This window comes from Bufo gargarizans, chromosome 6 (genome assembly GCF_014858855.1).
Source record: "Bufo gargarizans isolate SCDJY-AF-19 chromosome 6, ASM1485885v1, whole genome shotgun sequence".
In the NCBI taxonomy this organism is placed as follows: Eukaryota; Metazoa; Chordata; class Amphibia; order Anura; family Bufonidae; genus Bufo; species Bufo gargarizans.
This window is the reverse complement of record NC_058085.1, coordinates 110,350,180-110,363,943: the sequence shown is the minus strand read 5'-3', so window position 1 is coordinate 110,363,943 and position 13,764 is coordinate 110,350,180. Positions and strand designations below refer to the sequence as shown.

The window sequence follows — 13,764 nt, the reverse complement described above, 5'->3', positions numbered from 1 at the left end:
TCAGTAATATGGCGGAATCATACGGAGCACAGGGACTGCCTATAGATTCACAGTAAGGAGAGGCAGGGACTGTATGCCTCCATATAAGCTATGTTCACAAGGCTCTGCCATGTGCATGAGGTGCCTTTTCATACAGCGTGCGGCCAACCGAGAGGCTTTATTTTACTTTATTTTATTGTGCATTATAAATGGTAATCAAAGTAAGAAAAAAGTGTGGATTTAAAGGTGTAGTATCCCATTACTTCTCATCCACAGGAAAGGTGACAAGAATCTGATTGGCGAGTGTCCAACCAGTGGGATTCCTAGCCAATCATGAGACCAGGGGTCCCACAAGAGAATGGAGCAACTTGTGTACATATATGTGCGCTGCCACTCCATCTCAATAGGACTGCTGCAGCCAAGCACTGTACTCCACGCCAATTTCCTGCAGTCCCATAGATCTGACTAGAGCAGCACTGTCACTCCATTAACTCAGGGACCCCTAGCAGTCAGACCCCACAGACCAGACACTTACCACCATGCCTATGTATAGATGATAAATTATTACAGAGGGCCAACCCTTTTTACCTTAGTGGTTCAAACCCACCACTTTAGTGTCATATATTCCTCTTTATTAAAGCAGCTCTTTAGTTTGCACATTTTATGCCAGAAAATAACTGCAGAATGTGAACAAGACTAAGAATCTCAACAGAATAGGAAGTGCAGGGCAGGCCACTCTAGGACTTTAAAGTCTCTCAACACTTGCAATGCCGCAAACGCCAATAATGGGTTTAACACGGAGGATTTTTTGTTTTCGAGTAATAACTTTTTTTTTTCATTCCACTGCATCTAAAGAGCTACAATGTCTGCAATCGCAGTTATTGCCAGTCCCAGACATTAACCCCGGGCCTCTGAAGCAGGCGCTATATTTAAAACCTCTCCTTCTGCTATACATGTACAGCAGTGGGTTAAACAAGGGTTAAACAAAAATCTCATATGCAGACACTGGACACATTCACCATACCGCAGTAGAGGACAATATTACAGTGGACCTTAAAGAGGACCAGTCACCAAAAAAAATGCAGTGCCATCTGCAGGCACCGTCTTATAGAGAAGGAGGAGCTGAGCAGACTGATATACAGGTCCTTCTCAAAATATTAGCATATTGTGATAAAGTTCATTATTTTCTGTAATGTACTGATAAACAGACTTTCATATATTTTAGATTCATTACACACCAACTGAAGTAGTTCAAGCCTTTTATTGTTTTAATATTGATGATTTTGGCATACAGCTCATGAAAACCCAAATTTCCTATCTCTAAAAATTAGCATATCATGAAAAGGTTCTCTAAACGAGCTATTAACCTAATCATCTGAATCAACTAATTAACTCTAAACACCTGCAAAAGATTCCTGAGGCTTTTAAAAACTCCCAGCCTGGTTCATTACTCAAAACCGCAATCATGGGTAAGACTGCCGACCTGACCGCTGTCCAGAAGGCCATCATTGACACCCTCAAGCAAGAGGGTAAGACACAGAAAGAAATTTCTGAACGAATAGGCTGTTCCCAGAGTGCTGTATCAAGGCACCTCAGTGGGAAGTCCGTGGGAAGTCCGTGGGAAGGAAAAAGTGTGGCAGAAAACGCTGCACAACGAGAAGAGGTGACCAGACCCTGAGGAAGATTGTGGAGAAGGACCGATTCCAGACCTTGGGGGACCTGCGGAAGCAGTGGACTGAGTCTGGAGTAGAAACATCCAGAGCCACCGTGTACAGGCGTGTGCAGGAAATGGGCTACAGGTGCCGCATTCCCCAGGTCAAGCCACTTTTGAACCAGAAACAGCGGCAGAAGCGCCTGACCTGGGCTACAGAGAAGCAGCACTGGACTGTTGCATGTCATTCGGAAATCAAGGTGCCAGAGTCTGGAGGAAGACTGGGGAGAGGGAAATGCCAAAATGCCTGATGTCCAGTGTCAAGTACCCACAGTCAGTGATGGTCTGGGGTGCCATGTCAGCTGCTGGTGTTGGTCCACTGTGTTTTATCAAGGGTAGGGTCAATGCAGCTAGCTATCAGGAGATTTTGGAGCACTTCATGCTTCAATCTGCTGAAAAGCTTTATGGAGATGAAGATTTCATTTTTCAGCACGACCTGGCACCTGCTCACAGTGCCAAAACCACTGGTAAATGCTTTACTGACCATGGTATTACTGTGCTCAATTGGCCTGCCAACTCTCCTGACCTGAACCCCATAGAGAATGTGTGGGATATTGGGAAGAGAAAGTTGAGAGACACAAGACCCAACACTCTGGATGAGCTTAAGGCTGGGTTCACACTTGAGCGTTGCGCAAACGCGCGTTTTACGCGCGTTATTATGCGCATTTTTGTAATAGTAAACGCGCGTTTGACGCGCGTTTGTGTGATTCACTACAGTGTCCTATGGCCACAAACGCCCCAAAAGTCGCTCATGTACTTTTTGGAGCGTCGGGCGTTTTACAGCGCGATCGTACGCGCTGTAAAACGCCCAAGTGTGAACCATTCCCATAGGGAATCATTGGTTTCTCCTTGTTGAGCGTTTTACAGCGCGTAGGAACGCGCTGTAAAACGCTCAGGTGTGAACCCAGCCTAAGGCCGCTATCGAAGCATCCTGGGCCTCCATAACACCTCAGCAGTGCCACAGGCTGATTGCCTCCATGCCACGCCGCATTGAAGCAGTCATTTCTGCAAAAGGATTCCCGACCAAGTATTGAGTGCATAAATGAACATAATTATTTGAAGGTTGACTTTTTTTGTATTAAAAACACTTTTCTTTTATTGGTCGGATGAAATATGCTAATTTTTTTAGATAGGAAATTTGGGTTTTCATGAGCTGTATGCCAAAATCATCAATATTAAAACAATAAAAGGCTTGAACTACTTCAGTTGGTGTGTAATGAATCTAAAATATATGAAAGTCTAATGTTTATCAGTACATTACAGAAAATAATGAACTTTATCACAATATGCTAATTTTCTGAGAAGGACCTGTATAGTTTTGTGGAAAAAGATTCTGTATAACCTTCTGTAATTCTCTATAATTTATACATATATATTCCTGCTTTTATCTAAGCACTATAGCTGCAGTAGGGAGGGGTTATCAGTGACTGACAACTATCTCTGTATGCTCACTTAGGCTCCATTCAGACGTCCATAGTGCATTGCGGATCCGCAATACATCCGGCCAGCACCCCCACAGAAATGCCTATTCTTGTCCGCAATTGTGGACAAGAATAGGTCATGCTCTATTTTCTTGCGGAGCTGCGGACCGGAAGATCGGGGATGCACTCCGGAAATGCGGATGCGGAGAGAACATAGTGTGCTCTCTGCATCCATTCTGTCCCCATAGAGAATGAATGGGTCCGCACCCGTGCGGAACGGATGAGGACCACACTTGCGGATGTGTGAATGGAGCCTTATACAAACAACGGTGTCAGTCACTCATAACCTCTCCCTCCTGTACTGATAGCGGTTCACAGAAATAAAAAATAAAAAGGAAAGATGTAAATTTCTATCTGCTCAGCTTCTCGTGCGCTATAACATGGTGCTGTCATATTGTACTGCATTTTTGGATGACACGTCCTCTTTAAAAAGGGTTTTCCAGGCTCCTGGTATTGATGACCTACCCTCACTCATCAGCTCAGCTCCTAGTCTCTTCAGTGGGAGCTGAGCTGCAGTAACCCAACACGGTCACTACACTGAACAGAGCTGTGCTTCCTGCTCCATTCAAAACACTAGTTTCAGTGCCGGCAGCTGCAAGAACAGCCGATTGGTGGGGGCGCAGCGTGTCGGACCCTCACTGATAGAATATTATGAAATATCCTAAAATCAAAGTCAGGAGCCAGGAAAACCCCTTTAAAGCAGCCACACACAGGCACTAGCTGCCAGCTGAAGTATTGTTTGGCTGTCAGCCATCTCTCCTGACTCTCACAACTCTACCATAAAGGCACGGCTCGGCCCACACACTTCTGGTGGAAGCACATCTCCCATATATTCATTCTGCCAGATCTTTCTCTCCCTGACATCAGTCGGGAGCTCCCCATACACATTACACTGTTGGCTGAATGTGCCGTTCTCTGCGGGTTAAGCCTAAAAACACACTAATGTGTACAGGGATCTTTAGAAGAGAATAACATTTTTAGAAGCCAGACAATAAAAACTTCCATAGCGAGCAAAAGAAAAACCCAAACAGGTAGGCAGCATCATCAAAACTTCTAGGTGCACTAGCCACATGGGGTTTGTCCAGGGATGGACAATCAGAGCAAAATACGTACTGTGTTAGTGATGTCATAGACCACAATGGCTGCCTGGGCTCCTCTGTAGTACATAGGGGCCAAGCTGTGGTACCTCTCCTGCCCTGCTGTGTCCCAAATCTCAAACTTCACTGTTGTGTCGTCCAGGCATACTGTCTGTGTGAGGAAAGCAGCTGAAAACAAAAAAGGCATAAAGTTACTTTAAGAGACCAAGGTACAAACACTGCAAGCTAGCACACAGCATAATACATTTATAAAACGCCGATTATAGGAGAAAATGAAGCCGTGCAAAAGGAAAACTTCATCATATCATAGATGAAGATGCATTGGTCTGAATGTAGAATTCAGGAGACCACCATATACTGTCTATACTAGGGTTGCATCGGGTATCGAATTATCGATACTTTTGTGTCGATTCGATACCGGGATTTGCCTTTTACCAATAATGCGCAGCCTAGCATCAGAAAACATGGCGCACGCTGCTCTCAGCATGTTCTCCCCAGCAGCACAGCAGAGAAGGAGTCACTCCCTCATGTGCCGCTGTCACCAGTGAGAGGAGATGGACTGTGGCCACCAATGAAGATAACTAATCTTTAATACAAAATATAGGCGGCGGGTGCCGGCAGCAGAATCACATAGCCAGCACCCGACCTCTATGACCAGGTGCTGCGATCCGTGGCAATTAACCCCTTAGATGCCACCCCAACCCCAGTATTAACCTCCCTGGCGGTGTTCCCGAGCGTGACTCGGGGTTAATTTTCGCTGCCAGGAGCGGTAACCCCGAGTCACGCTCGGGGTAACATTGCAGTCCTCCCTCACCTTCTGCCGGCGATGTCCTCTGCTGTGAGCGCCGGCTGGCATATTACTTCCTGGTTCCGTTCCCTGCGAGCAGCAGCTGCGCATGGGGGCGGAACTGGGCGGGAAATTCAAAAAAATATAAACAGTAAAAGTGACACACACACATAAAATAGGTTATACATTGTAATCTGAGAGGATTACACTGTATAACCTCAGATCTGACATTTTATTACTGTACAGTGCCCCTTGCCTGCAATTTTACTGTAATTTGTGCCCATAAAATAAATTTATAACATAACACCAAATTTCATGCAAAAAATTGTACCACTTTTGGTACAAAATTCCAGACATAATCATACCGCCAGGGAGGTTAAAATCATCGGCTGCGCAGTGTGACCCTCCCAACACCCCCAGTATTAAAGTCATTGGTGATTCAAAAGAATCAGGTTCAGAAACAGCAATCCGAACCCAACTCGCTCAACCCTAGCACTGATCTTGGAGAAGAAAAAAAAAAAGTTCTGAATGTGAGCCATGTTTACAGCACTGCTGTACAGGAAAGAGATTATCTCTAAGGTAGTCTCATTCAAATAGTGGGTTGAGGACTGCAATGACTGACAGCTCTATTGTTCTATTGATTGGCCTAGAGAAACATGCAGTACACCAACAAGGACCACAAAATGAATATTAATCCCAAACCAGCAATTTAAAAGGACAATAAAAAAAACTGCAGTAACCGCAATATTTTACCAAAACGGATCCGTTTCTTAATGTGCAAGCTATACACAATCATAAAACATACAAAAATAAGCACATTAAAACAAATTAGCAGGTGCAAAATATGAAAGGCAGGATTCAATGCACTTATGATACATAAGTGTACAACGAACAGTACAGAGTAAGTGAAATCAAAATTTTGGAATATTTAAAACCTAAATATATTGCAAAAAAACAAACAACTCTATACTGGAACACTGATAAAAATGCTGCTAGATACCAAATAAATGTAACTGCAGAAGCTTGGGCTGAGGCTACAAGGTGACTTTGGCTGTAAAAACATCATGCAGACAAAGATGGCAGCATCGTGATGTGACTGTACTGCACACAGCAACATAATGAAAGTGAAAGGGGTCACAATGTCACACTAAAGATGCTGCTACACTGACCCAACAATCACAAGAATTCCAAACTGACAACCTCAGCGTAGGTTCGGCTTTGGCATAGTTTCATTTCATTTACCGTAATACACAATGACGCAACTAACAAATTTCTAGATCATTTCATATAAAAAAACATGCCTGCATCCACCTGAAAAAGCTGCAATGTCATGGCCACTAGGGGTCTCACTTCCACCTAATTTGCAGTCCACTGCCCCACTGCCTATTGTCAGGCAAGATCAGTCCCTGGTAACAGACTCAGAACACGGCTCACACTAAGTGAGGGGGGGGGGGGGGGTGTCAAAGGCGGCTGAGATTGTGAGCCTAATAAAAGAACTATGTCCGATCATCACAGGAGAACTCTGTCTTTCTGCAAGTGTAATTTATCCCTCGTTAAAATCTTTCTGAACTCCCAAGAAAAAAATAAAAAAAAAATAACACAGGGAACCAGAGGGAAATAAGGGAAATGAGGTCACTGCATACAGTGCTGGCACATTCAAGAGATGGGAGGCACCCACTGCTTGTGAGAGAAATGCATCTAGCGGTGCAGCTGAAACAAGGAATAATATGGCTGAAAGACTTTAGGAAAGCCTAAACATAACTGTTTCTTCACAGTTATGATTGTACAAAGAAGCACAGCCATTATGCAAACTTTTTTTTTTTTTTTTAAAGGAGTTCTCCTGGATTTTAGTGATGGAATTTCGTCAGGATAATATAAAACTCCTAGAGAACTCTTTACATTCTTGGTGTGCTGAACTTAGTGACAGAGGAAGCTAAATGAGTTTTCAGGTAAGGGATAAAAAAAAAGTTGAATGGGTTAATATAAAAGCATCACCACTACACAAATTTACTGATCCAGTGCTACGTTTTTCCAATAGTCTTTGCTCTCCTCTTCCTGGTCCGGGCTCTACACACAAGAAATAGCCTAACTGCCCGCTCCACCAATCACTGGCAGCAGCAGTGACCCAATAGCAGGCATTTCCAATTATTGTGTGTTTTTAATCAGGACAGGAAGCAGTAGGGACAAGAGTGGCATCAGAACGGCAGCAGCGAGGATATGTACTGGTATGCTTTTTTTTTCATTTTTTTTTATAAATGAACATAGGTTCCTATTCAAGGCCTACCTGCGGCAGGGCTTCATACAACACAGTGAGATCCTCACTCCAATGCTAATGACAGCACTGTACCGTAAAACTTAAAGTAATGGAGGTCAGAATATGGAGATGCAAAGAAAAAAGTTTTTGCCAAAGTTTTTTTTTTTTTTTCAGTATTAAACTGCAAGAAAAAAAAAATATACATCCATGATACCATTGAAATCGTACTGACCCAAAGAATTAAAGGGGTTAACCAATCCCCATAATGACCCCCAGCATGCCCGGGCCATTATAGGGATTGGATAACCCCTTTAAGGTAACAGGCCAGTTTTCCTGCATAGGAACGCTGTAAAAACAAAATCCATAAAACTGTGGCAGAATTTTTTGTTTTGTTTGTTTTTTTATAAATCCACTCCATTTGGGAAAAAAATTCCGGCTTCCCACTACATTGTAATAGCACCATTTATCGTTGCATACAAAGTGCAACTTGTCCCACAAAAAACAAGCCCTCATATGGCTATGTGAATGGAAAAATAAAATTTCGAGCTTTAGAAAGCCCGGGAGTAAAAAACAAAAACATGGAAGAAAAAATAAAAATAAATATATAAAAAAATAAAAATTGCCTAGTCCTGAAGAGGTTAAAGGGACCAGTTAAAAAGTTTTTCCCATCTCAAAGTAATGACACAAAGCTACAATAAGCCATCACTATATTATTGGTAAGGGTCTGATCTCTGGGAACCCCACTGATTCAGAGAATTAGGGGAATATAGCGCCGAGTCAGTGTTACTGCCCCTCATGGTCGAGCCCTGACAAATGGGGCCGAGCTGCAGTCCCCTGTATGGCTGGGAGCGCTGCACTGCAGGGAGACAGCAGTGGAAGTGCCATAGCTCTGAATCTGCACTACATCCCCTTCATGCTACGGATCAGGGGGTCTCAGAGGTCTGATCATCTCTAGTTATAAAGTGATGCCATTCTGAGATGGGAACACCCCTGTAGCTGGCCACAATGCATGTAAAGGGCAAGGATCAGGACCAGTAATTGCAGTACAGGCTGGGGCTTTCAATTCCTATAGGGAATATGAAGAAAGCTGTGTTACCATCCATAGACGCAAGCTATAAATACAGTAAATTATTTCAATCCGACCAAATATATTTCATAACCCAGCATCTTCGAGAATACTAAACAATGACAGAAAATTACATAAAACTGATCAGCCCAAAAAATCTTAACAAGCACAAAAATATGGCACTAGAGATTTTCATCAGACTTCTATCTATCTGTCTTGTTCAATTCCACATTACATTACAGCTCTGTCCTGGAAAGAAGTGCCGGAGTATCAGACTTTCTGTATGGTAAAATGACAGATTAAAGGAATTTTGCAATATAGTGAAAGGTCAAGACGACCCACCAAAAATTGCGGTAAATAAAAAGGTCTTCTGGGGGAATGGGGGTTTTCTCAAAGAACATCCTGAATTTGAATTCGATCAGGGACAGCACTGTATGGAGTTTGTACGTCCTCCTGGTGTTTGCATAGGTTTTCTACGGGTACTCGTTTCCTCCCACACTGCCAAAAATATGGAATTTGGCTTCTTACAAAATTGACTCTAGTGCGGTTGTGCGTTGGGGTTGAGCACCCATATGGCAGCCACCGACTTCCCAGGGAGTCGTCCCAGCCAGACAACTATCCCTGCTTCGAGTCCCTGTGAGGAACGCGCATTACAAATGTTTGGCAATGTCAGAACTGAATAGCTGATGGGGTGGTCTTCTCTAAGAGGTGATCTTCTAGAGGGGTTTCACTGCATAAGATATCAAAAAAGGAGTACAAGTCTTGTTAGGCTGCTTTTACATTTGCGCTTTGGTTTCCAGTTTTGAGATCCGGCAGAGAATATCAAAACCGGAACAAAAAACTGTTCTGTTGTGTTTAATGCATCCGATTCGTTAGGATGCGCTCGTGTTAAATCAAAATGGAACAAACCGGGTCACTAAAAACAATGCAAGTCAATGGGTGACAGATCTGGCACTGTAGATTTACATTGTTTTTAGGGATGGATCGATGACCAGACACAAAACCACAGCTTGCAGTGGCTTGGTATCCGGTCACAAAAAGGAATGTTACCGGAACGGAACATACCCCTGTGATAGCTAAACTCCGGCACGCCAGCTGGGGTAAAAATCCAACTCCCAAGATACACACTTGCTTGGCTGTTCTCAGAACTCCACAGAATTTAATTGAGAATGCTGCAAGTTGTATTTTCACCACAGATGGAGTGCCGGAGGTCAACCATCGCTGCCATACCTCATTCACAATACACTGGCCCTAAACTGAACCATTCTGGCCAGGTTTTGAGGTCCTCAGCTGGATCTCAAAACCAGAATGCCAAAACGCTGATGTGAAAGTAGCCTTAGAGTGACATCACAGCTTAAGAAGGTTCCAGGAAAGGTCTCAACAGCAACAACAAAAAAATGACCCGTTCTCGCTGTAAGCCACTTCTTTCAGGAGAGAAACCCTTCAATCCCCTCTAGGGTTAATATCCCTTTAAAGTAAACTTCCTGGCACAAGGAGCAGAGGGCACAGAATAGGGGGTAAGGTTCAGGTACAGACGTAATGTGTGCGTGTTGGGGGGATGGACGCACTTTAAATTTCCTGAAAATACAACCGCACGCCAAGCATAATGTTACACATTAAAAGTGCGTTCACCGCCGATCTCTCAAAGTATCTGGCCCAGTAAGGGTTAAAGTGAACTGACCTGGCACTGATGGCACTTCTGGTCTAATCAGCTGACACAACCAGATAGACTGAAAACCTGCTGACTCTCCCTTCCTGTCCTACTCCGCAAGGAGCGTTTCCTGCCGCCAACTCCATAGGAACAGAGGGATGGGGAGGGGGCTCCACTGGATCCCCCCATGCATATTTAATAGGCACATAACGCAGCCTTTTCCACACGATGAATACAGAGTTCGGCTCTGACTACACTGGAAGCTAAGTGTTCATGTGTAAATTTAATGAGCTTCTAATTGCTGCTTTCACTGAATCCTCTGAGGAGGAAAGAGCCGAGTGCCTTGTATATTCCAATAGCAGATCTGAGAAAACACGTAAGAGACTTAAGTAACCAAAACTCAGAACCAGCAAAACCGGATCCTAGAAATAAGCAGAGTCCTTCATTTACAATTAAATGAGGCTCTGCAGTGGACTCCACTTAACATGCGCCAAACGCAGTGTCTGAAAATGCCGAGGGAAGGCGATCGCTCACAGCTCTTCATATACATCCATGAAGGAGGGTCCTGCCACAGTTCCTTAACAGGGGGTTCGGACCTGAGCGTTCTGAAACGAGCGCTCTGTATGCGCGATTGTACGGGCGTTTACAATCGCGCATACAGAGACAGGCGTGCACACATTGTCACGCGTTCCCGAATATCTATGTGCGGGAACGCGCGACAAACGCTCCAAAAAAAGCTCAAGAACTTGTTTGAGCGTCAGGCGTTTTACAGCGCGATCGTACCATAGGGAATCATTGGTTTCTCCGTGTTGAGCGTTTTACAGCGCGTAGGAACGCGCTGTAAAACGCTCAGGTCTGAACTTAGGGTAAAGGATCGCTAAAAGGAAGCAGAAGATAATCTTGCCGCCACTGTTTCAGTTAGGCTATATGCACATGACCGTATGTGTTTTTTTGCGGTCCGCAAATGGCGGATCCACAAAAAAAAAAAAAAAAAACAGAACAGACACGGAAACATAGAATGTGTCGGCAGATAAGAACCATTTGGCCCATCTAGTCTGCCCAACAAACAACATTCATGTGCATGCAGCCTTAGCATGATCCTGAAATGAACAGCATTGTAGAAATCCTGCAGAAAACACAGGGTTTATCTCCTCATTTTTGATTGGTGAGGACTTAAAGGGCATCTGGCAGCAGATTACACCTATGACACTGGCTGACCTGTTACATGTGCGCTTGGCAGCTGAATACATCTGTGTTGGTCCCATGTTCATATGTGCCCGCATTGCTGAGAAAAATATATGCAATAAGGAGCAATAAGGGTGTTGCCATTACATCTAGAGGCTCTGCTCTCTCTGCAACTGCCATCTGCACTTTCAGATAAAGCAGAGCCTCTAGGAGTAAGGCCCCTTGCAGACAAGCGTTCCGCGTTCCTCCCACAGCAAGTCTGCATCGCAGCTCCCGGCCTCCCAGCACTGACAGGATTCACATAGCATTATATTGATTTTAGGATACTATACAGTTCAGCATTATGCCTATGTTATCCAATATATTCCAGAGCTGTTACATAGCATCATAAATCAATATAATGCTATGTGACCACTGGCAGCTGGTTACCAGTCAGGGGTGCGTCCCTGCACAGTCTGACACTGGCAGCACTGACTGGATAGCATCAGACCGCACAGCGACACACAGATAAACCTTCTCTGCAGACTGTTGGCAATTCTTTAATTACCTCCAGTTGGAATAATAGAGGTACGGCGCAACAGTCATAAGAAAAGATGCAGAGTTATTAAAAAGGGGAATTCAAGTAGTTACTGAAACAGACATGTAAGGAGAGGTTACAGGTCCTCTAAGGCAACTTTCACACTAGCATTAATATTTTCCGGTATTGAGATCCCTAATAGGATCTCAATACCCGAAAAACACCCATACCTTTTTGTCCCCATTCATTGTCAATGGGGACAAAACGTAACTGAACGCTCCAAAATGCATTGAGTTCCGTTCTCATACTAGAGAGCAAACTGCAGCATGCTATGTTAAAGGTAATACAACCGGATCCGTTCATAACGGATGCAGACGGTTGCATTATCAGTAACAGAAGAAGTGTTTTTGCTGAACCATGCCAGATCCAGTAAAAACGCTAGTGTGAAAGTAGCCTAACAATATTGTATGCTACTGTAAACAGGGCAGAGGGGGGGCGGCTTAGCTCCAGCCAGTTGTCCTACAGCCTCACACAACAGTGAGAAGGAGAACAGACACAGGGTGAAGATCGCATTCAATATTTCATTGTTTTAATTGCAATATAGGACAAAATAGGACCAAGCACATGAAGCGTGAGATATCTTTTGTGCATTTTGTTTGTTTAGCTTTCTATTAAGCTAGCCATACACGTAACGTCGGATGATCCCACAGATTTTAATGGGAAGAGCTGTCCATCTAATATGTATGGATGTTATCTTGAGGAGACAAGCCACCACCAGAAAAGTTTTTTTCAGCAGCTTGCTCCCTATACAGAAGACGTGTATGTATGTGGGGTGTGTGCAGTTGGCCGACAGGTATCTCAGGAGGACGGCCAGCCTTACTTGGGCTCTTGTACCTTGTCCACATTATTGATACTAATGTGAAATTGACATGCCTGGTTATCTGGCTCTTAGGCATACAGCACATTAGAGGGCCGTGCCGCTGAATGGTAAGCAGAAAGAAGCAAGCAAGCACAATTAAAATGCATGTGACTAAAGTACATTCGCTGCTCCTGATTAATAATACAACTTGTAAGACACGACAGGTTTACAGATTAACCAACCTCCAATAGTGCTCTCCTGGTATTCATGAAACTGGCCCTTGACGAAACGCAGGACAAGACTAGACTTCCCCACTGCAGACTCCCCTAGCAAAACCAGCTTGAACTGGCAGATTTTATTGCCGGCAGCCGGACCGTTTGGTCGAGCATTCCCGCCTCGACCGGCCATTTCCCTGGGATGTTACAAGGCGGAAACAGAAGAGCAGAGGCGATGGTGAATGAGCCTTTCAGATGGATGACCGTTGTGGGAAAGGCACGTAGGGCCCTAAGGAGGAAAAACAGGGAAAAATTGTAATGCAACATTGTAATCATACAACATAAAAGCAGCAGATAACTCCAGTACGCACTAAAGGAACACGACTGGTTAAGCAGATCTACTACCTTATGCCTAATGTACCCGTTTTACCAGGAGTGTTCCTCAGTCACTAACGCATTCACTTTCAGGAAACAATTATCCAAAGTATGGAACATTTACATCCCAAATGAAGCCGCCTATAAACGGCTATAATCATTATACTAAAACACGACAAACAGCCCAATACATCTTTCCGCTCTAAAGACGTGCAGATAATGCGTGCGATTTGAAAGCAAGCGATAGAAGATGGACGAGAATTGTGGCACGTAAATGTTTCTAACGCTTGAGCGATCTGACCAAAAATGCTGTTCAACGTCGGTGAAATTGTTGATGCAAACAAGTGCAATCATCGTTTGTCGTTAACGAATTGCGTTATATAAATGTGCAGATAGAGTGCCCGGTGTAGGCAGGTGTATCAACCATTATATGATCAAAAATGTTTTATTTTTTTTACAAGATAATCCTTTCATTTAAATGCTAGTTGTCTGCTAGAATGGTCGGTCGGTCGTCGCTCGTGACTGTGATCGCTTAAGCCAGGGATGGGCAATCTGCGGCTCTCCAGCTGTTGTAAAACTACAATTCC

General features: G+C 44.0%; 1 protein-coding gene across 1 annotated transcript in view; it reads right to left on the bottom strand.

Annotated features, from left to right (window-relative positions):
• Nucleotides 1-13,764, bottom strand: part of RAB5C (RAB5C, member RAS oncogene family) — a 34,886-nt gene that overhangs the window by 7,198 nt on the left and 13,924 nt on the right. The window contains exons 2-3 of the mRNA XM_044297359.1: nt 12,830-13,091; nt 4,285-4,436 (exon numbers count right to left, since the gene is read on the bottom strand). Of these exons, the coding sequence (XP_044153294.1) occupies nt 4,285-4,436; nt 12,830-12,995 (318 nt within the window). The 5' untranslated portion in view covers nt 12,996-13,091. The remainder of the gene's footprint in view (nt 1-4,284; nt 4,437-12,829; nt 13,092-13,764) is intronic.